The 24041-nt window shown below is 39.3% G+C and overlaps 1 protein-coding gene across 1 annotated transcript in view; it reads left to right on the forward strand.

Moving 5' to 3' along the window:
• The window catches only part of TG (thyroglobulin), a 166665-nt gene that overhangs the window by 61455 nt on the left and 81169 nt on the right, over nucleotides 1-24041 (forward strand). Inside the window, exons 34-39 of the mRNA XM_061995899.1 lie at nucleotides 731-874; nucleotides 3530-3595; nucleotides 15353-15487; nucleotides 17540-17704; nucleotides 19389-19611; nucleotides 23302-23395. Of these exons, the coding sequence (XP_061851883.1) occupies nucleotides 731-874; nucleotides 3530-3595; nucleotides 15353-15487; nucleotides 17540-17704; nucleotides 19389-19611; nucleotides 23302-23395 (827 nt within the window). The remainder of the gene's footprint in view (nucleotides 1-730; nucleotides 875-3529; nucleotides 3596-15352; nucleotides 15488-17539; nucleotides 17705-19388; nucleotides 19612-23301; nucleotides 23396-24041) is intronic.

Here is a 24041-nt window from a genome sequence, read left to right on the forward strand (position 1 = left end):
GGACTCCCTCACCTCAACAGTGAAATAGTTTTTTCTTATGTTTAAGTGGAACTTTTTGTGTTCCAGCTTCATCCTATTACCTCTTGTCCTGTTTCTAGCTACTATAGAAAAAAGAGATGTCCCAACCTCCTGGCACCCACCCTTTAGATATTTATAAAAGTTAATAGGATCTCCTCTCAATCTCCTCTTCTCCAGACTAAACAGCCCCAGTTCCTGCAGCCTTTCCTTATGTGAAAGTTGTTCCAATCCCCTGAGTTTAGATTGTAATTACTGCACAGATAAAAAGTAGTTGTCATTGACCTCCATATGACCATATGAAATTTGAAGTCTTAACTTAATATGACTTTAACTTTCACTGAATATCTTGATGTAGGTAGGGGCCATGTTTCATCACAAGTGCCAATTTTTAATTTCCAGGATTGCATTTACCAGAAAGGGCTGCTTGCTCAAAGAAGAGGTCCTGATCTTTGCTTAGTGGAAATAATCAGCGACCTTAAGGAATCATAATATTAGTACCCACTCTCCTTCACACTGGATTCATTATGACTTTTCAACACTCTTTTACAATAGCAAAACTGACCTATTTTAGAGATTTTACTTCTTTGACTTCTAAGTCAGTGGAATTCCTTTTAAACTTCGTGGAACAGTACTGCATTCACTTTCCTCAAAATACTATCTAGAACAGAAACACTTTCCTCATCGGTTGTATAACCATTTATTTCCCTGGTAGGTGGAAAGATCCTGTGCCTGACTCTGAACAGCTTAGGAATCCAAATGTGTGCTGAGGAAACACGAAGTGCTTGGCAAGTTTCAAACTGTAGTTCACCAGATGCTGAAATCAGAATACATCCGTTTGGCTGGTATCAAAAGCCTGGTAAGTGATATGGGGCATTGGCATTTACAACTCATTTTTGCACATTGAAGTTTATTATCTTCCATGTATAGAAGCTTCAGCTTTGAGATGCAGGATACATTTTCAGGCTGACAAGTACATGCAAGGGAAAGAGAGGTGCAATTTAATCTCTATTTCAGCATAAAAGGTGTAAAAATACCTTGAAGAGGTAAAATTTAATGTCTTAGATTCTACGTGAGACTTGTGGTCAATATTAGAATCCAAATATATTTAGTCCCACTGCTTGGCTTTTACTTTAACAGTGTATGTGGATGTATAATTTCAAAAGATTTGGTTTTGTTACGGAGTTTGAAATTCACTTTTGTCTCTTTTGGTAAAGGAAAAATCAAGACTGAATTCCAAGGTAGCACCGTATTCTTCAGGCAGTAGGAAGCCATCAGGTGTTCCTCATTGACTAAGTTGCAATCATGACTATACGCGTGAATTCAAATTACTTCTCTTCTAATTAGTATGATATATTAGATTATTTGCTGTACAGGAATCAAAACCAGATCTAGTCAAAGTGAATTTTCTTTTCCATAGCAAAGCAAAAGACTCCATTACTTGAAAAGTTTCAATGGACTTGTTACTTGTCAAATTCCTCATGAGTGCCTTTAGTTCAACTTTGTTAAGATTTAATTTAACATAAGTGAAACAATAATGCCAATGAACTCTTCTTAGACTGTACCCTCTTTTTGGGAGGACAGCTTGTTATTGAGTCTCAAAGGGCTTGTTGAACTACTGAAAAAAAAGAGAGGCCCTCAAGTGGACAAGTCTAGTGATGTTGACAACATCAGGGGAAAAGTCAAATTAATAAGGGGTACTTTTCCCTGCTTTTAAACATCCTTAGTTCTTACAGAGTAGAGAATGACTCATATCTGAGTGGAGAGGGGTGGTATGAAATGTACATATGTACTGTCTAATGCACATGATATAAAGATAATTCAATTAAAGTTGTGTAACATAATCAGATACTCTGGCAATACACTGCATTTTACAGTTTTGGTAAACTTAAAGATAACTTTCATTCACAATGGAAGTTTCTGAAATATGAACTTGATCTTGAGCTTTTCCAAGTCTTACACTGGCACTCTGCCACAACCCCAGAGTGGTAAGCCCTGGTAAAGAGGAGACATGACATGAGGTTGAGGAGGCACCATGGAAGCTTATAGTTTCCCAGGTCCTTGGTCTGGGATTGAAAAGGGATAGGCTGAGGGTCTAGGGAACAACAGGCCTGATAAAATAGACAATGTCAGGAGCATGTGGACAGGGGGAACTGATAAACAGACAGGGATGAGAATGAAGAATGATAAAAAGATGGAGACAGTGAAGGCATAGACACAATTCCACTTCTTGGAATTACTTTTCTTCTCTTTTTCAAATAATTGCTTATAAATATAGTAAGTTGATCACTTTACAGTCAGAGGGATGATGAAGAGGAAGCTGGGCTGTAGTCAAAGGAGGAGTGTCAGGAGAGACACTGACATTTCCTTATGTAGTTAGGAACCTTCAGATGTGTTTCCGTCATAACACACAGCAAGGCACAGATGTTTATGCAAATGGGGATTCTTGCAGACAAAAATTTGTATCAGTTGGGCTGATGTGTTGAGGGTCTGGGATGCACGAAGAGGAACAAAAAAGCTCTGAGTCTGACAGGGAAAATAAGTGTAATCATAGAATCATAGAAGGGTAGGGGTTGGAAGGGACCCCTGAAGGTAGTATTTACCATATGTGGTGTGATGTTAGTATCAAGTAGGATCTTTGGTTTTAGTCTTGTTGTAGGAAAGCACTTCTGGTCTACATTTCATAACATGTGAAGTTGTGTGAGCTGTTTGATGCACGACTCCACTCATTAGCAGTTTGACTTCATATGTGTGGTCATGGTTGCAGCTCAGTCAATGAGGAACATATAGTAGCATTTTAATGAGAGTTCTGGATAGCCTGAATTCTTCACTTCTCTCTGTGTTAGTGGCAAAATTCACATAGTTTTAAGAAATATCTCTTGGTTGATCCACCTTCAGCTTCTTTGGAGACGGTAATTTATTTTGTCTTAATGGACAATTTGTAACTGATTTGGTTACTTGAAGTGTTTTACAAAATATGAATGAACAGGGGAAACTTCTTGTTTGTTATTTAAAATTACAAAATCTTGAAGGGAAATATTGACAAATAAGAAGGTTGTGTGGTTTTTTTTCTGTGGAAAATATGAATAATTCTTTCAATTTTAATTTGGAAAGTTTCCTACTGGAAACTGACTTGTTTCCAGTTCTTGCTTTGAGAAATTCCAGTTTCCTAATCGGGAAGCAGAGAAATCTCATATCACTGGTCATACAGAAAATCAAATACAGAGAGGGGCATGGATAAAAACCACAGAACTACTGAAATGTGTTGTTCATCAATAACTGCATTTCAAAAAAGATTTATAAGAATGTTTATAAACATGTGAATTTAGAGAAGTCTGGTTTCATGTACAAGCTCAGAAGAGTTAGATAACAACACAGCCTTACATCCTTACTTTTTATCTTTGTGGTGAGAAAATGTAACATTCAGATCCCAGATGTAATATTGAAGTGTTGATTACTTTTCAAACTTTCAGGTATAATTGTTTTCAAATGTTTTGGTTTTTTCTGCTTTCAGCTGACTTGAAGAACACCATTCCTAACCTGTGTCTACCAGTTAGTTTACCTCTCAGGCCAGAAAGTGGTAAGTGTATTAAGCCCAAAATAAAAGGAAACATTTTATCTGTATTGCTAAAAGATCACACTCTAATGAAATGGTTGTGTTCCCCATGAGTTTACTCATTCAGGTGTTTACTTATTTTAATAATTGTAATACATTGAAATGGAAGAATTGTCATCTACAGTGCCGGGCTAATATCTCTCAAACTCACTGCCACAAGAGGTCACTGAGGCAAAATATTTGACAGGATTGATGAAGAAATTAATGATTTTTAAGTGTGGATGTCACATCAGTTGCAATGGATATAACTTCGTATTTTAGTGCAGTGGATAATGAAGAAAAGATTTGGCAAGGGTAGCCTCTCCCCAGGCTGTTGATTGCATTCTTGTCCACCGTTATAGGGTTTCTAGCACCTTTTTTTCAGCATCTGGTGATCACCAGGATAGGAAGAATGTCAGACTGGGCAAATCACCATCAGTTTCTGTCAGTAATGCTGAATGCAAGGAGTGACAATGAGTTTTCAAACTATGCAAACATTTGCAATAGAGATGAAAAGTCAAATTCTACTCTAGGTCCTGCTCTGGCAGAGGGGTTGAACTAGAGATCTTTCAAGGTCCCTTCCAACCCTTAAGATTCTATGATTCTGTGAAACCTACTTTTCCCCCAAAACCAACATAATAAAAGAGGCAATTCCTTCAGAAATTAATGCAGGTTTGTACTATTTTATATTTGGTGGTACAGAAGAATGATAAACTGTACTGCCTTTAGTCCTTGTTCATGGTTTCCTGCAAGGATGAGATTATTATCTCAAACATTATTCAGAACTGGATCACAAAAAAATGTAATATTTGAGATGGGTATTGGTTCTCACTTTTGAAGAGATTCTGTAACTTGCTATGACACTATCTTTTTCTATATTGTGAAGAAGATTTTTTTTGGTCTTGCAGTAAATTAATATTACAGTACTCATGTGCATTATTTTAAATGTGTGTGGATCCTCTTAATAAATTAAACTTAACTTCTGTCTTTCAGGGCTTTGTGTCTATTGCCCCCTAACAATATGCAAATTTTCAATAGCTACAGGCTCCCCTGATGTGTCCTTTCCAGAAATACACAGCATAACTGCTAAATGTTCATGACGGAAAGGAAGCAGGTTGACTAGTCATTAGATAACTCAGTTTAATCTTCAGGAGGTCTCTTCTATCTCTGCCCTTGATTTTATGTTTGGTCTGCACAATTTTGGAATCTGTCAGTCTTTCCTTAAACCTTATGGGCTTGCAGAAGGTGGTTAATATTTGTAAAGAATTTTCAACGTTGAGTTCAGAATTTGTTATGAATTGTTTCATCATGATATCTATGATCTCCAGTCATGATCACACTCAGACTATTTGTGTTAATTAGAATTTGTGCTTTTTTTTAATGATCATTTTAGTGTAATAGAAGGAAAATTCTTAAGCAGAAATAGTTATTTTTGTGAAATACTTCAAGAAGCTAGTGGGGTAATGTGTAGATTGGGCATTTCAACTCCTTTACAAACTATTTTTAGCATGGAGTGTAGAAAAACACTTGACTAAAGATTTCTCCTCCCTGCCGTGAAGCTTAGTGGTAATTTTGACATTTTCGTTTTACATTTTTCTTGCTTTCTTAAACCTAGGAAAATAGTGACCTAAGCAGCACTTAAGGAATCTGTTATTTGCTTTCTAAAGACTGCACGGAATTTAGGCACAGTGCTAAGGTGCTCATCTTACCTTTAGTAACAATCTTGATCTGTCTCATGGATCTCCAAGTCATCTTTCCAAATGCAGAGCAACTAGCAATGTCTCTCATTTACAAAGGACTGGGTAATCACACCAGGGAGCAGAGGGTTCTAGTTTAGAGCAGTTGTCCTGAGGGCAGCAGTCAAGAGAAGTCACTGAATTACAAAGAACACAACTAGCCTGGAATTAGCACTAGTACCCTGTGCTCTTTGGGTTTCTGACACAGGTGTATGTAGCAATGGATTCAAAATGCAACTGGGCACCATCTGTCCTTCTTAAATTCTGCCTCATTTTGATAGTAAAAGTACCAGCCTGGTTATTTAGTTCAGATTGCTGGCAGGGGGGGTGGACTAGATGATCTTTCGAGGTCCCTTCCTACCCTCAAGATTCTGTGATTCAGCTGTTTGTGTCACATTGTCAGGAGTTTTGGGAATTTTTTAAAAGCATTATTTCCAAACTCTTTATATATCTTATATTAAGATATACTGTAGAGGATTAATGAGCTTAGAGTTGGGCATTTTAGAAAAGCTAGCAGTGACTTAATTAGCTACATTATGAGATTGCTTGAATATGGGGGAAAAAAAAAAGGCACTATGACTGTTGTGTGGTAACCAGATGGTGAGTGTGAGAAAATGTCACTATGTAAAGGGCACTGCTGTGTGTGTATTTATATGTGTGTGTGTGTGAAGATATAATTATATATGTAATATGTATAAAAATTTCCATCAAAAGGTCAGATACTTAAATTTGAATACTTTTCCAGAAGGCTCTGTGAAATGGTGAAGATAATGTTATGTTCAATCTAAAGCCTGAGCTTACTGAACTGCAACTAATTTCAATAGATGAGTAATGCATTTGACTACTTCTTTTTCTAGTCAGCTGATTTGCAATGATCTGGAAGGAGTGCCCAGCACTTCCTTCCATTTACAGTAAAAGTGCTGACTCCATTCCAAGTCTGTGGTGTTTCCAGCCCCTACATGTGAAGTAACCCAGATTAGCAGACTGATTATCAGGCTTGTGGAAAGTAGATGTTTTGCCTATTTTACTCATTGTTCTTTTCAAGAGGATAGAGGCATGTAGGACCATAGAACAATAGGAAAAGCTCAACAGGAAGGGTTTTAAAAGTACATGGGCAACAAAAGGAATGGTTGGGAAAATGTGGGTCTACTGCTAAATGCAGCAGAAGGCCTGATGGAAGAGGATATGGAAAAGGCCAAGGAGCTTCTTCACCTCAATCTGTACTGGTGCAGTCCAGCCTTCAGCCCTTTGAGATCAGTGGGGAAGATTTTTTTCTGTAATGTCCACTGACAGGACAAGGGGCAATGGACATAAGCTGAACACAAAAAGTTCCTCTTAAAGAGAAGGAAGAAGTATTTTATTCAAAAAGTGAGGAAGCCCTGGCACAGGCTGCCCAGAGAGGGTGTAGAGTCTCTTTCTCTGGAGGTTTTCAAAACCCACCTGCACACGTTCCTATGTGACCTGATCTAGGTGGAGCTGCTTGAGCAGGGGGTTGATCTCTAGAGGCCCCTTCCAATCCTACCATTCTATGATTTTGTGATACATTCAAGTGACTGAGTGGATGAGGGGAGAGTAGTGGATATTGTTTGACTTCAGAAGGGCTATTTACACTGTCTCATGTAAAAACCTCACAGAAACTGAAGTAAGATCTAGATGAATCAACAAAGAGGTGGACTAAATGCTGACTGAACTGCTAGGCACAGAGTCATAATGCAGCTTGGAGGCCAGTCACTGATGTACTCCCAGAACTGATACTGGGGCTAATACTGCTTATCATCTTGAATGATGACTTGGATGATGAGACAGAATGTACTTACAGCGAGTCTGCAGATGATAAAAGGTTGGGAGGAGTGCTTGACAGACTAGATGTGTGGTGCATTCAGAGGGAACCCAACAGGTTGGAGAAATGGGCAGACTTACATTTTGCTTCAAACTGTCTTCCATCAAGTTGTGTCTCAGCTCTGACTGAAAACTGCCTCAGCCTTTGTCTAGCAATTGTACATTCAGACTTCTTAGAAAATAGTAATTCTCTGTGAAGTTTACACATGCTTCAGCTTTTCTAGTTCAAATTAATAGGTCTATTGGCTCCTTTGCACTCTTTCCTTAGGTAGTGAGAAAGATTTGCAAGTTGAGCTAACATCATACATTAGCTGTCTTATGTAGGTATAAGAAGCTTCATTTTGAGAAATCCTTGACATCCTGCAGGAGGTCAGATTGTTAAATATCAACTTCTCCATCTCTACCCTTATGGAAGGATATCACTTTGGATTTGACCATTTCTGAAGAGCCAACAGAATCCTTCTGCCTCAGAGGTGTTCAAGTTCTATTCTTTAATATATATATAAAAAAACTCAATGCAAACCAACCTGTCAAGATCTCCATTTTCTCCCTAAACAAGTTGCAGAAAACTCTTTAAAGGAAAATTTTGTGGCCCCCAAACCATTTGCCTTTGCCTTTGCCCTTGCCTTGCCTTTGCCTTTGCCCTTGACCTCGTCCTTGCCTTTTACCTTGACCTTGACCTTGCCCCTCCCCTTGCCCTTCTCCTTTCCCTTCCCCTTTCCCTTTTTACTTTCCCTTTTGAAGCAATAATCTTCATCAAACCTCTAGACTTTGAATCTGCAATGGTAAAAATTATTTGCCAAAGAGACTTCTTTTCATGTCCTGACATATAGAAATCTGTAGCCACCAGGGAGATGCCAAAAAATCCCTTCCCCCTAACCTTGAGAGAAGCACGGCAAGAGACAAGTCTTGAGGTTCTTCTTTCTTTGCCTTTTGCCAGACCGTTCATACAGCATCCCAGCCCAGGCTCTCAAGAGCCTGAGGATCCTGTGGGCTTTCCCCAGGTTACTCGTCCCACAATCAGCACTTCCTGTCATTTCTACCACGCCTTAGACACCCCATTAGCCTGCAAAAAGAAGGGGAATTAAGTATTCTGTAATGCCTGTAGCTCACTGCTGTCTGGCAAGAGGGAGGTGAGCTGGAAACCATCTTTTACCTGAATTCTCATTACTTTTCTGTTGCTTCAATGTGTTTTGCCTACTTGTATTCTTGCAATACCTTCTCCATTACAAGGTTAAACTCTTCAAGTTGTCTCCATTACTATTCTGTAGTGCATTTAACTGAATGTGTGGTTTTCACCTTTATCTAAATGAACGCTCTTATTTGTCTTCTGTGTATCTATCTTATGGAGTAGAGCCTGCTCCTGCTGGTCTGGTGTGATTTCCACATGGTTTCTGTTGTCTGAGAAATAATGCTTGAAAAATAGCTTGAACAGACCTGAGAAAGTCCGACTTGTTACATTTGGGAGCATTTTTTTCCCCTGAATAAGTTAACATGCTGTGATGACACTGAGTATGGAACCATCTGTGGCAAGTTTCAGGTATGATCTGTGACCTTTAACGATGGGAGGACAGCTGTTATTTTAAGCCTGCCATTGCTGAAAATGATAATATGTTATGCTGCAGTCTTAGTTTAATTACACTGGCATTTAAATAACAACTCTGCTGAGTTGTGTGGGTATAGAGGAATGTTAAAAGTGTCTCATAGTTAGGTTTGAGATGGAACTTTCTGCAGCCAGCTGTAAGATAGAGAGACATCAGAAAAGTTTTTAATGAGAAAATGTGTATTGTTATTTTATACTTGTATAATGCTGATATTCAGTTTATGAACAGGGGTTTGAACTATGGAAGTTTTTGCATTTACAATTAAGTCTGAAGAGACAAAACAATCTGTGGAACGTTGCCTGACTTTTTAGAAGGAATACTTGGGCTTAAAGAAAACTGAGGGCCTGAAAATATTCCTGTGCTTGTGGGAGGGAGGAGTGACACTGATGTATAACATCTGCTTTTGTACTTTGTTGTAAGAGTCATGAATAGAATACAGTAATTATCCAGACTTTAATGAGCATTTTTATCTTCAGGTTCCTCAGCTTTAAATAAGATATGGCTATAAGCCTTTAATTTGGTAACTGCTAGAAGACAATGGCCCTTAAATGGTGATCTCTGCATGGGACTGCAGATTGTATGTAGATTGTGTGCTTCATCCCCGTTCCAATTAAATCAACTAAATAGTTGGGAAACCACTGAGGCATATGGATATAATGATTTATTAGGCCCTTCCTGTTCTGCCTCCTGTGATCCCCTCATAATTTGTAGTCCTTCCCTTGATGCAGGACTCAGCAATGGCTATGGGATTTTCTGACATGGGAATAAATTTCCCATTGGGCCATGACAGCACATGGGGTATTTCCATTCACCACAGAGTGCTGTATGAGTGCTGATGTAGCTGACTTTGGTGATTAATAGTATCATTTGTCTTTCTGTGTCCCAAAAACGCAGAGAATATGTCAGAGGGGGGCCTTTGGTGTGTAAGAAATACAGCCTTTTTAAAAACCAACCTTCAGAACTGATCTATGTGTTTCCATGCAGCGTATTGGACCTCTGGTGCAGAATTATTCTATCTTTGGTCTTAAATTCAGTTTTTATTCTGTTTGTAAACATGAGGATTTTAGCCTTTTGAAAACAGTTTATTTTACACCTGGATAAATATCTGGTACATTTTAGTGTCCTATTGTTATACCGTTCACTATAATTTGTGCTATTTGAGTGAGATTGTTCACTGCCAACAGCCACAAATAACACATTTGTTAGCTTAGGACGTGTTTGTCTGAGGTGTGATTATAGTGATATAGGTGTGATTATGCAGCAGTTTTAAGAAAATGAGACATTTTGAATTATTTAAATCTCAGTGTATAGATAAAAATGAGAAGCAACCACAGTAAAGAAAGAATGTGTTTTCCACAGGTCTGCTCTGAGCTGATGATTTCCAGGTTTTGGAGGTTGTTAGTATACTGAGTTCAGTCTGTAAGCATATTTTGACTTGAGTCAGGGATGTTAAATATGGATCACAAATTTCAGAATTAAGATCAGAATTTGTCTTTCAAACATAAATTAGGCTTGCTGAACCCAGAGATATGATTTATGTACCACCTTAACCTCATGTTAACGTCCTCTGATTTATGATGTACCTCCTCAACTACGCAGATTTTCATCTAAATTTAGCTTGTTATTTTATAGCACTTCTGTATCTCTGTTTCCTTATATCAAATGACAAATTTTCCAGCAAACTCAGAACTGACCCCTATTTGCTTCCACTTAAGTCAATGATGAAACTTTTGTTGACTTCATAAAAAGAATTTATAATATTCTTGCCTGTGAAAGTGGGAGGCTGAACTCTGTGCCCCCAGGAAATCTATTCCAGTCTTGAGATCTTATGACTTGAGTGGGAACAGAGTAAGGCTGGTGTGAGCCCTTTTGAAAATCAAGTCTTAAGCCTTGCCTACCCAAACAAGAACATCTGGAAGAGAGAGGGTCTCTGTGTGGGACATCTATGATTTTACAATAAAAGTTAGAGGGTTGGCTGGACTCAGAGTGCTGTAACTATCTAATCAAAGCGTTTGCCAAAGCGTGGTTTTGGAAGGTGGGAGCTTAACCTACATATCAACCAGAAATGTCTTCCAGCCCATCAGGTGCACTATAGATTTTCAGTAAAGTACCAGTGCCAGTTTGCAGCTGTGTGCCTTTGTGAGGGCAGTTTCTACATGAGGCAAGCTCAAATCAGCCACGGAAAGTTTGATTTCCCACGTAATGAAGCAGGTGTGCATGGCTGTGGGCTAGGAGAAAAGAAGGAAGCAATTAATAGCCAAAATATGTTTTGCAGCTAAATGCTGGCTGGCAATGTCCACAGTGGTGCAATGGACAGCTGTGGGCTGAAAGGCTTTGCTCTGTGATTAAAATAATCAGGAGTGTTCCTGCATTTATCTGCATCTGGGGTCAGATGGGCAGAAGGTAGGAAAGAGAAACCACTGGAAGTCCCAGTATATAAATCTGACGTGAGATTATGAATGCTTCATCCTGCATTGAATAAAAACCCCATATAAACCCCAAACCAACCCAAAAAATGAGCTCACATTGGTAGTGGGAGGTTGCAAGGATCACTTCTGTGATATTCATGTCAAAGAATAAGCAAATTAAAATGTCTTTTAGGTATGAGTATATGATCTATGGAAATTTGCATCGTGAGTGCTCATTCTTCTGTAGCACAGGCTGTGAAGTGCCCATTGCATCTTATGTGTATTTAAAATGAATGTTATTAACTTGACTCCAGCCCACATAAAGGGATAAAGATCTTTAATAAATAGAAAGTTTAGCTTGGAATCAATTGTAGAACACATTGCATGTCCCTAATAATGGCATTGTGCCCTCACAAGTGTAATTTGAGCATTGATTTTAGTAACAATTAGTTAATAAACCTCAGAGAAATAGATACAGGAGGCCAAATTCAAGTGTCAGGAATGTGTAAATCCAAGGAACTTATTTTCTTCTATGGAATTGTTTTGAATTTCTTTCCTGAGAGAGTAGAATTTAGCTTAACAAGAACAGTTCCAAATGGTTGACCTGTGGGCAAATAGAGGCATATGAGGGTTATGAGACTTGCCCGAGGTCACTCAATGAGTCAGGGACACTATGGGAAGAGAGTCAGTCTGGTGAAATATCTTCCAAAGCTGCTAGTGCACCCAGATTGGTTGGTTTACAATGGAATCAAGACAAGGCTCTTTTTTTGAAAGAACCACAGAATGTAATTTGAAGCTTTGTGTTTGAACCTAGAGAGATTACCTATTCCAGTAGTACCTAGTTGCTAGTACACAGTGCAAGATGGCAACACTGTTCTAATGTAAAAACAAAGTTTAAATCGTACTGATTAAAAAAAGAACCTTTCAGAGATGATTTCTATGGCTGCCCAGGGAGGGTGTGGAGTCTCTTTCTCTGGAGCTTTTCAAAACCCACCTGGACACATTACTGTGTGACCTGAACTAGGTGGACCTGCTTTAACAGGAGAGTTGGACTACATGATGTCTAAAGGTCCCTTCCAACTCCTACCATTCTATGATTCTATGAACCTGTCACCCTAGAAAAAGAGGCTGAAGTTTTCTAGCATAAGACATGCAACAGGTCATATTGGATAGTTTTAAAATAGAGAAACCACTGACTATATGAAATACAGTAATTTCCACGTGGTGAAGATCACTATGTTCCTCTAAAATAATTGATTAGTCAGTGCTTAAAGGGGAACTAAAAATTAAGTTCAATTTTGCACATGTTAAGCTGTGATTGTAGGGTCACTTCTCCCTTAGTCGTTCAGACTGGCTCTGCATATAGTGCTGCTGATGACTTTGCTACTCTGCAATACCAAGTACATTTGTGGTCTTTAACACATAACAGTGCAATACCAAATTACCTTCCTTTCTGCTTTGCTAGAGGCTTTCGCCTGTCTTTTAGAAGAGTGGCTCCCAATATAACAGGAATAGAATGATGTTGAAGTGGTTGAAAAGTACCCATGGGACCCAGTGTTTCTTTCTTGATGGTAGGTCACAGGCATGAACTAGGGCCGGGCTGTTGGGCTGTCTCTGGGAAGTAACCCGTGCTGAGGTTTACACTTCCTTGGGAAGGATTTACCTCGCAAAAACAAAGACTTCTAAGCATCAGGGTAGAGCCCTGAGTTGTTATCCTCTGGCAGTTACCCTCTGTTGTCATGAATTATTCAGAATAAAATAATTTTGAAATATTATATAGTAATTGCTATTCCCTGCCTATTTGCTCAAGGAATGATGCAACCAGGCTTAGAATCAAAAAATCCTTTTGGCTGGAGGAGACCTTTAAGATAATCAAGTCCAGACTTTGTCCCAAGCCTATCAACCACTAGACCCTAAGTACAACATCCAACCATCTCTTAAGCACCTCCAGGGATAGTGTTCAATAAAGAAATTCCTCCTCATATCCAGCCTGAACCTCCCCTGGTGCAACTTCCTCTTGTTCTATTGCTTGTTACTGTCTGTTTTGGGTCTTGAGTTCTCATTAACTGGACCAGTATGTTGACACCAGCATTTCCAAGTTGCAGTGAGGGCATGTCACATCCCTGATTGTATGAACGCCAGACCTCAGCTTTAGATTTGATGTTGAGTGTTATGGTCACAGCTATCTTTCTGAGAGGAAGGGAAGGAAGGAAGGAAACTTTGGTCATCTCAAGTCACCCATTTGTCAGAAGACTAAAAGAAATCTTTAACGAAATGAATGGTCACAGCTTTTGCTTCTGTATGGTAAATGAACTCAAGCAACAGGGCAAGATCTGCTCACCAGGAATAGCAAGGCAACAGCTAACTCAGGTCTGTCCTCACCCTACAATTACATGGAGAGGGTAACACCAGCCTCCTGCTCAGGACTTTGTGGCCACAGCAGGGCTCTTCTGCTTTTGAAACGTATTGAACTGTTGAAAGGAATGAAAATAATTAAAGGCCCATTCATTGCAAGGCTTTCTTTTATTGACTTCTGTGTGCAAAACTGAGAGGCCACAGATATTTTTATCTCTTTGTCTATGAGAAAAGAATGTTTGTGGCATTTTTTAAAAGTCCACTGTGAGATAGAAGAATAATGTATGATGAATACTAGAGTCAGTATGTATGTGTATCTACATGCTCACAAAGGTACCTGCATGTGTACACGGATATATGTGAATATACATGTTTGTATATGTAGTTTACATCTGTATATATACAATGTACACATTTTGTGTATATGTGCATGCATGCATATGAAATAGGAATGTCTTAATAATGTAGCTGTTACATGGCATTAGAACAGTTCATAGAATTTCATGTAATTCTGTCTATGAAATCAAATTATAATGATCAAAATAATCCTGAACTTTTTTTTTAAAACAAGAACCAAGCTAGGAAAGGATTTGGAGCACATCTCAGATGAGGAATGGCTGAGGGATCTGGGGCTGTTTAGCCTGGAGAAAAGAAGGTTCAGGGGAGACCTTATTTCTCTCTACAACTACCTACCAAAGTAGTTGTAACAAGCAACAGAACAAGAGGAAACGGCCTCAAGTTGCACCAGGGGAGGTTCAGGCTGGATATGAGGAGGAATTTATTTGCTGAAAGGATTGTCAGGCACTGGAATGGGCTGCCCAGGGAGGTGCTACAGTCACTATCCCTGGAAGCATTTAAGAGATGGGCGGATGTTGTAATTAGGGAAATGGTCTAGTGGTTGATGGGGCTTGGACAAAGGCTGGACTCAATGATCTTAAAGGTCTCTTCCAGCTGAAACGATTCTATGATTCCATGTGCGTCTTTATGAGTTTAGTCAATTGCTTGTAAGGGAAGTGAATGCAAAATCTAACGTTTGCAAAAGCCATTGTCTTATTTTCACTTAGTCTGTAAAGTTTGGACTTGTTCTCTGCATGTAGATATATACAGGCAACACAGACATCTGCATTTCAGCTGCTCGTATGAGGTTCTCTGTACAGATGACATGGATGTATGGTTCATGTAATCAATGTGTTCCTGGGGGTGATTTCTCCCATCCTAAAACAAAGACCTACAGCAGGATATAGTATAGGAAAACTGTCTGCTCCTCCTGGTAGTACAAGAAGTACAGTGTAATTAACTCAGATGTGGTCATCTACTTTGCAGATGATTGAGATGAAACCTACCTTAGGAAACCAGTTCCTGTTTTAAATACAGATGTGGATTTCTGTCAAAGGCTGTGCAAGTGCTCAGTCACATGCAAGGTCCCCATTTGCTTTCCAAAGAGTTGCTGGCTGTACTTGCTCAGGAACTTGTGTGCAAGCATTATGACTCATGTTCTTTAATGTAATCAGGCCTGTTCCAAAACCTTTTCCTTAAATTGGCTTTACATGCAAACCTGGATGGAGCTGCTCCAAATTTAGCTCTTTGTTAACAAAACAATTTTGGAAACCTAATTGTATGGGACATCTGAAAATGAGATTGAAACCTCTAGTCAATCAGAGGTCTTAGAATATTATAGTTCATTTATTTCCAGCTGATGCAAAGTCTTTCATTGAAGACCTGCTGAATGTTTTTACTTTTCTTTGAAGTTTTTACAGATTCCTCTAGTTATATTCTTTTTTTACATGATTCATTTTACAGAATATTTGGATATATGGCAACCCTTAAATACATCCTCTGTTCTCTTGGATTCATCCATCTCAAACTTTGAAGTTGTGCAAGTTAGTAGAGATATATCCAATGACTTCTCCACAGCCAGAGACTTCTGTCTGTCCGGTAAGGAACGGTTATTCATAGATTTACAGAAAATGCTGATGTTATTATCTTGTGAGTCTGAAAAAACAAGACAAATTCCTCCTCTGTCCTGCCTCTCTCCCCCATTCCCCATCCCTTTCTGACATAGATACACGGATTTTACTTATTTTTAAAAACTACGCCAGTGTTTCTGAATTTGAGAGAAAGGACCTGAAATACTTTCTTTAATGTAAAATACAATAGACATAAAAGGCCATATAGTGACACCTCTTGGGTACAGAGATCTCTTGTGTCTCCAGACACTGTAAAACTGAAGAATACTGTATCAAATAATTAAAGGGATGATGTAATTATTTTCTAAAGAACAGGTGAGGAAAACTCAGTGTCATGGTTTTGTGAGGAGCTGCTTTTGCTTGGCAACAGGGGGAGGGCACTGCAGTGAAGACCTGGTAAAGAGTTCTCAGATTTTCCCCCAGCTCTTGGGTTCACACCCACCTCCAGCCCAGCTGGGCCAATCTGATGCCTCTGCCAGCACTATTTAGGGACAGGAATTTGAAGTGCTTGGGAGGGGCTGGAGAAGTGGTACAAGATGGAGATGACTTGCAGACCCCCACAGTCAGAGAAGGAGGAAGGAAGGAGGAGCACCACCGGACCAGAGACCTCTCTTCAAGCTGTGATGAGAGCACAGGCTGTACCCCTGCAACCCATGGAGGGCAATGGCAGGACTGAGTGCACCCAGACAGGCAGAAAGTGTGTGGGGAGGTGGCCATGGCCCAGGCCGTGCTGGAGAGCCTGTGCACCACAGAGCAGACCAACACGAGAGGCAGAGAGGAGCTACAGCCTTTGGGATAAATGCACTTTGGAGCAGCCCGTGCAGGGCTGCTGTGAGTGTGAAGTATCCCATGGAGGTGCAGAGAGGACTGATGCTGAGCCCACCTACCCTGAAGAGAGGCAAATGGCAGAAGCTATCAGGAATAGACTGACTGAAACCCCCATTCCTGCCCCCCTGAGCTGTTCAGTGGGGGAGGAGTAAAAGACACTGGAATCAGGACTCTGAGCCCAGGTGAAGGGGAGGAGTGGGGATAAAATGGTCTTAAAGGGCTGGTTGTGCTCTTCATCATTGTACCACTCTGTGTTGTTTTGTGTTGGTCATGTTTTGGGGTTTTATGGTCATGCTTTAGTTGGTGGTGGATTAAATTATTTTCTGTTTTCTTCCCCAAGTCAAGTAGCCTGCTCTGTTTTGTCTGGGACCATAAGCAGCAATTAACATCTCCCTGCCCTTTGACAATTCTTAAGTCTTTGGTATTTGTGTCTATTCGTGGTCTTTTGTCCCTGGATAGGCCTAAACCACAACACTCATTGAGTGAGACAGATGTTAGAACCACTTACCATTATCTAAAGTAACCTATAGATGTGGTGTGTGAGGGCAGCTTAACTGAGAGTTGGGATGAAGCAGGGGCTTGGACTGTAGGGAACAGAAAAGGGAACTGCTTTAATCAATAGTTTGACAAGACAGCAAAGAGCCCTTTAACTTCACATGACTGGCAAATTCTTAATGCTGCAGAGTCATAGAAATAAGAAGTTCCAAAAGGAAAATATGGTCCTTGGAATGGTCCTCAACTTATGAGAGTCAGCAGTGTCACTTATCCCTTTTCCTTTTCCTGGAACTGTTTGAAGGAGCCTTTCTAAAAGAAAAGTGTTGGATACCCACCTTTGTACAAGCTGGGATGAATGAGAGGATCATTTATTCTGAAATCTCTCCCTGGGGACTGTGTGAATTCAGCTGAAGTTCTCAATACTTTATTAGAAAATGTTTTTCTTCTTCTAAATCATATGATAGTTTTTTTGCTATATTGATCCATTTTGAAGAAAATATAACCTTTTGTACTTTGGCTATTTTGAAGATTGTTCTGGGAATCTGAGGACATTTCTGCCTCATTCTGCTTTAGAGCTACTGCATATCTTTGTTGCTTGACCTGTTATAAAGCTTTTCTTTTAAGCATCTTATAACAATGCCATACAAAATAAGAATATGTTTTTATCTGCTCTTTTTCTTCATGTTTCATCTCACAGCTTGTTCAAATAACCAGTCATGTATAGTGGTTACACTGGAAATCCAGCCTTCAGAAATAAGATGCCTTTTCTACCCTGATACACAGATCTGTACACATGGCCTGCAAGGGCACAGCTGCCGTGTCTTACTCAAAGAGCCAGCTACATATATCTATAGGAGACAAGGTAAGAGCAGGTTAAGGCTGTGAAAAAACTCAACTGTGATGGCTGTGCACAATTCTTGTGAATGGAAGAGTGAGGAAATCCTCACTAGACTTCAAACAATATGGATATCTCCTGGACAATTACCCATTCCTATTTCAGTGGAGTTATAGCCAGGCAGGATGGGAAAATGTCCCCAAATATTTTTAATAAAAATGCCTGAAATCATACTGTTACCATCTAGTGTAGAAGCAGGAGTAATAAAGGAAGTCTAGTTTATGAAAGATGTTTTGGAAAATGCAGAATGGTAAAATCGACCAAAAAACCCAATAATGAAAATCCATCACCTTCTTTTTCATCTGCACAAGATGTTTCTCTATGTTCTTCCTTTTAAACTCTAAGAATAAAACAGGGACTGATGTAAACCCATTGTCAATTGAAAGTCATAAGAACAAGAAACAAGACCATGTCTAGAGACAATAAACAAAAAAAAATAAACAAGAAAAAAACTCTTAACCAAGATGAACTAATATTTTAAAGAAGCAGAATTTATTTAAGAGGAATTTAAGTTTTGTACTTATTTGTAAGTTTTGGTGATTTTTTTTCCCCCTTTCATTTTAAAAGAGACTGCTTTCTTTTTATGTGATATTGATTATTCTATTAGAAGTCATTAGAAACCAGGTAACAAGAGGAAGGAAAGAAAGATTTGTGTGTTTGTGTATTTTTGCAGTTTCAATTTTAGTCACATGACTTAGAATTTGGCTCCTGCCTATCAAATACAGGGTTTCAAAATAGTATGAGATATCACCTATATCTGTTTTAAACTAAGGCATTAGGGAAAAAAACCCTGTTTTTTTGAATAGATAGCAAATGATTCAGATAATCCTTACATGAAAAACAAGAAAAAAAATGGATCCAATGAATATAACCTGCTAATATTTCATAATTTTCTGCAAGCAAAAAAATAAATTCAGATAGCAATGATATTTGATCTAAAATGTGGATACTGACAGAAGTTCTGTTTGAGAAAATGGTGATATTCACAACAGAGTGTAGAGAAAGAGAAGGTGATGAAGGCCCTCTGGTATTCTACACTTTTGCATACCCTCTCTGGCATATACAAGGCACTTATGTTCCTGATCTAAAGTGAACACTTGCATGGGTGTTTCCCACTCAAGAATATCTATCCCTACACAAGACTGTAGTGGATTTGGTCATGGATATGTGCTCATTGCCTTTTGTTGAATCTCCTCTGTCTCATGTGGTGAAACAGCTACTTGAAAGGGAACTGATGTGCAAGTCTTTCCTGATGAGAGCCCAAACCAATGAGCTGTGTGGCTATCTTTCCTCTCTCTTACCTGCTGTAAATGTTTAGAGGTTTAACATTGTGCTTTTTAGAGCTGGGGTTGGGGATAAGTCTGAAAATCTCTCCCTTTTTGCACAAATGGTCAGATTTATATTCTAATGGGATGTCTGTTCTGGGAGAAGTGGTTGAGTAAGGATTTGGAAAGTTAAATGTTCATATCCATTAACTAACACCACTCATTTCTTTCTGTAGAAAGAAAATACCACTAACCTATGTTTCATTTAAAGAAGTGAATTAAACACCCAACACTTTTAAATTAAGGGAAATGGAATAACTTTTCATTTTTGAAATGGTACTAACTTGAAAGAGCAAATCGTTTTTCCTCTGTTCCTGCTCTGATAGATTTATTCCTGCCCATTTCTGAATCGAGTTTAACCCCATCTGTGTACATCCCATCTCATGGAGATCTGGTGGGCAAATCCCAGGTGATCCGTGTTGGCTCAGAGTGGAGAAACATCAGCCAGTTCCTGGGGATCCCCTTTGCTGCACCTCCCCTTGCAGAAAAGCGCTTCAGTCCTCCAGAGCCCTTTACTTGGGTGGAAACCTGGAATGCGACTGTGCCTCGGTAAGAAACCCCTTTGATCATCTGCAGAAGTGCTTGTCCATCTAGGTGTATGAAAGTAGCTGGAGTGATGACAATGATATTCACATCCTTTCTTGGAAAAGAACCTATAGTGTACAGATTAATACAAGTTTAACACTTTGTTTAGCAAAAAGGAATCATTTCTCTGCCTATATGTTAATGTGCTTGCTCCTCAAGAAAAAAGACAGCTTCCAATAAATCATAGAATCACAAAGGCTGGAAGGGACCTCGAAAGATCTAGTCCAATCCCTTTAAATCTATGCACAACTCTCCACCCTGTCTGCTCTCAGACCATTTTCGTTCTGTGCGTTTACACAGGTATTTATAATATTGATACAAATATAATTGTAGAATATTTAACCAAACAGGCGCACTTTAACCCAGAAGCTGTAGACCTCATAGAAATTCTCTGCCTAGTATTGTCTAGGAGATCAGGCTGAAGGACCCAGATTGTCTTTTTTGTCCAAAAACTGTTAAAAAGGCAAATACTTGCTAAATGGCTTGGACACATGTACAGAAGTTACAAACATTTTAGGTAATGCTTTAAGAGGAAATGAGTGCTAGGAACTGTATTAGCAGATGGGCTGAATTTCTCTTAAGTCCCTAAATCTAATGTTTCCCATTAGCTGACCTGGGTTCTCCAAGACTGTAGAGACATCACTGGTGATTTGAAGCTGGAGGCACTCAGTGGTCAGAGCCTTAGGATGCATGTCTGTGTTTCATTTAGTCTTGCAATCTAAGTCTTAATTTTATTACATTGGGAAACACAAACAACATTTTGTCAATGTGTACCTCTTAAAGACTAGAGGGTTCAATTGACACTACTTAGCATATCTGTGCTACAGAATATAAAAATGCAGCAACACCAAGAAATAAGACATGGAAATGGTTTTTATAGCACCTTTCTCACAGTGCATCTTTGCTTCTCATAATAGAAAACAAAGCTACAGAGCTCATGAAACTCATTTGAGCGAGTCATGCTGCACATGTATACGAGAAGTCAATACAGGAGAGCTGGTACCTGATCCTGTTCCTATCAATAAAAAGCAGTTTGTTTCATGGCAGACACGAAGAGCTGAAAAAAAAATAAACCTGAAGACAGAAACAAGAGATGGAAAGTGGACAACAGTCAGAAGAAGAGTCTAGTGGAAGGACTCTGAGAGCTTTCTATTGGGGAGTTGAAATGAGACTATAAGCTGAGGTTTAGTGACCCAGGAGATTCTAAGGCAGCTAATACAAACCTGAGGTCTATTGAGAACCTGTGTTATCCTTCCAGCCACAACTGACTTTGTAGTCCTGTCCAATTCTTGGCACTGGGAATGTTTCTCATGTGATTAGTGATGAACTACTTGAGCTATCTGACCTAACCAAGACTCTATGTGGATAAGGAAGTGATAGATGTAGCAATGGAGCTCTGAGGATGGCACCCCGCAGGCCTGACAAGAATCATCACCTGCTTTGGTGGAAACACACACAGAGGCTGTGGATTTAGAGACCAGTCAGCATTTGTCTCCAGAGGTTTCTAGAAAAGGCTGTGACAAATCTTATCCACTAACTGTAACTAGACTCTGCCACAGAGTTGGTTTGTTACAGCTCAAGTTGGACCCCCTCTTGAGAGCCATCTCAAAACAACAAATTATATACTGTGCTATTATATAGCTACAATCTTAGTTCCTCTCTCCTCTTGCAACAACTCAGACTAATTGTACTATTTGAGTCTGGGGTCTTCTTGTTCCTTTCTCTGTCTCCAGCTGTTTCCGTCCTTATCTCAGAAGTCGGTTTCTATTGCTTATCTGAGAAGTCAGAGTTTCTACCCATGTACTTTTGTAATACTCTTATCTGAACTTGGATGTCCTCAGTGTTGTCAGTCTCCTTAACTTCAAGCAAGTCAATTTCCTTCCCCTTCTTCTAGTTTATCTTGTTAGTACCAGACTCTTTGTCACCCTGAAGCTTGTGACCTCAGTCCTCAACACTAATATAGTTCAGCTTTATCAAGCCTCACTTCATCCCAATTTTGCACAGTTCTAATATTTTACTGTGGAGTTATTCTAATTCCCAACAGCAGCCTCATGTGAGTTGGAGGGATCTGGTGAAATGTGGCTTTTTTGTTTCCCTAGGTGCACAACGACATGAGGTTAACACTTGAACCATGGTGTCTGCTAGGGCTTTGGTAAAAGCCTCTGCGCTCTGTCTTTGAAGACCTGGTGTTGCAATAAGCAGCCTGGATGAGATTTTCAAAGCTTCCTTAGACCAATGAAGAACTTTACCATTATTTTCTATTATTCATTCAAGGTTAAAACAATAAGTCCTTGAGCTTAACACTATGGAAGTGCACTTGGAGAAACAGAGGGACTTCACTCTATATGTGTAGAAAGTGTTAACATCTCCATTTTTTAGGATTCTCTTGGTGTTGCACAATATTTGTATATAAGAAATTCACTTTAGCCCAGTGGTCTCACTAATGTAAGAAAAATGTTCTTTTATCAGCCTGGAGCTGATGAAAGTTTTTAAACCCCCACAAATCAACCAAAAAACCTGCCCAGCTGTTGCAGCCTTCCTCTTCTGAAGGAACTGTGGACTTCCCTCAGCAGGTGGCAGCCTTTCCCTGGAGTCCATCCTGGCATGGAGAGCTCCTGGGAGCTCGAGGTGATGAAAACTGGATGAGTTGCCAAAAAAATAGTAATCAAAAAATAACCATAGGTGATGATACCTGCTGGCCCATAGAGAGCTGTATGGTTAATAGCATTACATCTCTTGTCCTGTGGGGTTTTCTACCTAGGAACTTGTATTTTGTCTGCCCAAAATGGCTGTAGAAGTTTTGATTGGAGATGATATGCTTCAGTGTAAATTTTTTAAGGACATTGAAAAACTACAATTGAGAAATAAATCTCTGAGATGTAACTATCTTTTCCATAGTGTCTTGTGTGATATAAACATGACTGTGAAGAGAAGGAACTGATTTCAAAATAGCTTATATCTCAACTGATCCGCTTGATCCTTGTTGTGGAGAGAACTTGAGCATATGAATATCATACAGATGATAATGAGAAAATTATTTTCTGTATGTCAGTAGCTGGCTGAATTCCTCCTGAGAGGCTGCCTTGACACTGCTGGGCATTGTTAATGGTATGCTAATATGCGTAGAGCAAACAGATTTTTTTAAAGTGAGTTAAAATCTTTAACATATTTTCCCCCAGATCATTAGGAAATAAAATGAGTATAAATAAATGCAGCTCACAGGCTATTCGAAATTAAAGTAAATAACTGGCATTTCAGCAAAAGGATGGGTTACAGAGGTGTGCAGGCAGTAGCAGGGGGAGACCTGTGCTTAAGACCCCAAGTCCTGCTCTTACGTCTGGTGCTAATTTTATGCAGTTCATGTACAGTGTGAGTTTTCTGATGTTTTGTTTTCAAGTTCTAATCTTTTTTTTTTAAAGGAGGCCGATTTTTCTGAGAGAAAGATTCTAGGCATGAAAATGCAAAGTGTTTTTTGCTTTTCTATGGATGTATACAAACCCATGTATTTGTTACTGAGGCATAGTTTTAAATGTGATTGAGATCTACAGATTTAAATGTTTTATAAATGTAATACATCAAAATATAAGGAAATAGCAGCAGTGGAAAAAAAATTGCAAGCCTTTTTATTGTCATTTTCTCTGTTCCTGTCTCTAGGGCAGCTTGTTGGCAGCCAGGAGATGGAGAAGCCCCATCATACTCTGTCAGTGAAGACTGCCTGTATCTGAATGTCTTTGTTCCTGCCACTACTGTAAGTAGGAGACGAGCTGGATTTTTTCTTAGCCGAGCATTGTCTCTTTTCAGCATACTTTTAATTGGCAGGAATGTTTGGTTTTTATGTGGTGTTCTCAAAGCCCTGCAAGGTTAAATTAGGCACTCTGTTCTTTGTACTGGTTCAAGAGTATTCCCTACAGGCTTTCAGAGGGCTGTGTTTGGGTAACTAGGAGAGTAGAAAATTAAAACCCTGGAAATAAGAGAGAGACAAAGAGAGAAACAAAACACAAGAAGAAGGTGGCAGCAAAAGAGGAGAAATTAAGGGCAGAAATGCCAATGTCCCTGAAAGGAGACCTTTTGTCCATGCAATACATAATGCAATACAACAAGTCACATCAACACTTACCACCAGTCGAGCAGCAGCAGATGAGGGTTTTTTTCACCCTCATCTTCATCGTTCCCCTGTTGACATCTGTGGGAGCTCTGTTGAGGAATGAGGTTAGCAAGCATTGCTAGATTTGTGCCCAGCTTGCAGAGCATGAAAATTACAGATGTTTTAAAGATGACTGGGCCAGTGGTACAATCTGAGAAATTGTCATTTGAAAACTCTTGAGTTTCTCATTCTAAACAGATACAAAATAAAGCTTCACGTTAGATCCAAGCTTAGATGATTGGCCAAACCC

Source organism: Colius striatus, chromosome 4 (assembly GCF_028858725.1).
Source record: "Colius striatus isolate bColStr4 chromosome 4, bColStr4.1.hap1, whole genome shotgun sequence".
Lineage (NCBI taxonomy): Eukaryota > Metazoa > Chordata > Aves > Coliiformes > Coliidae > Colius > Colius striatus.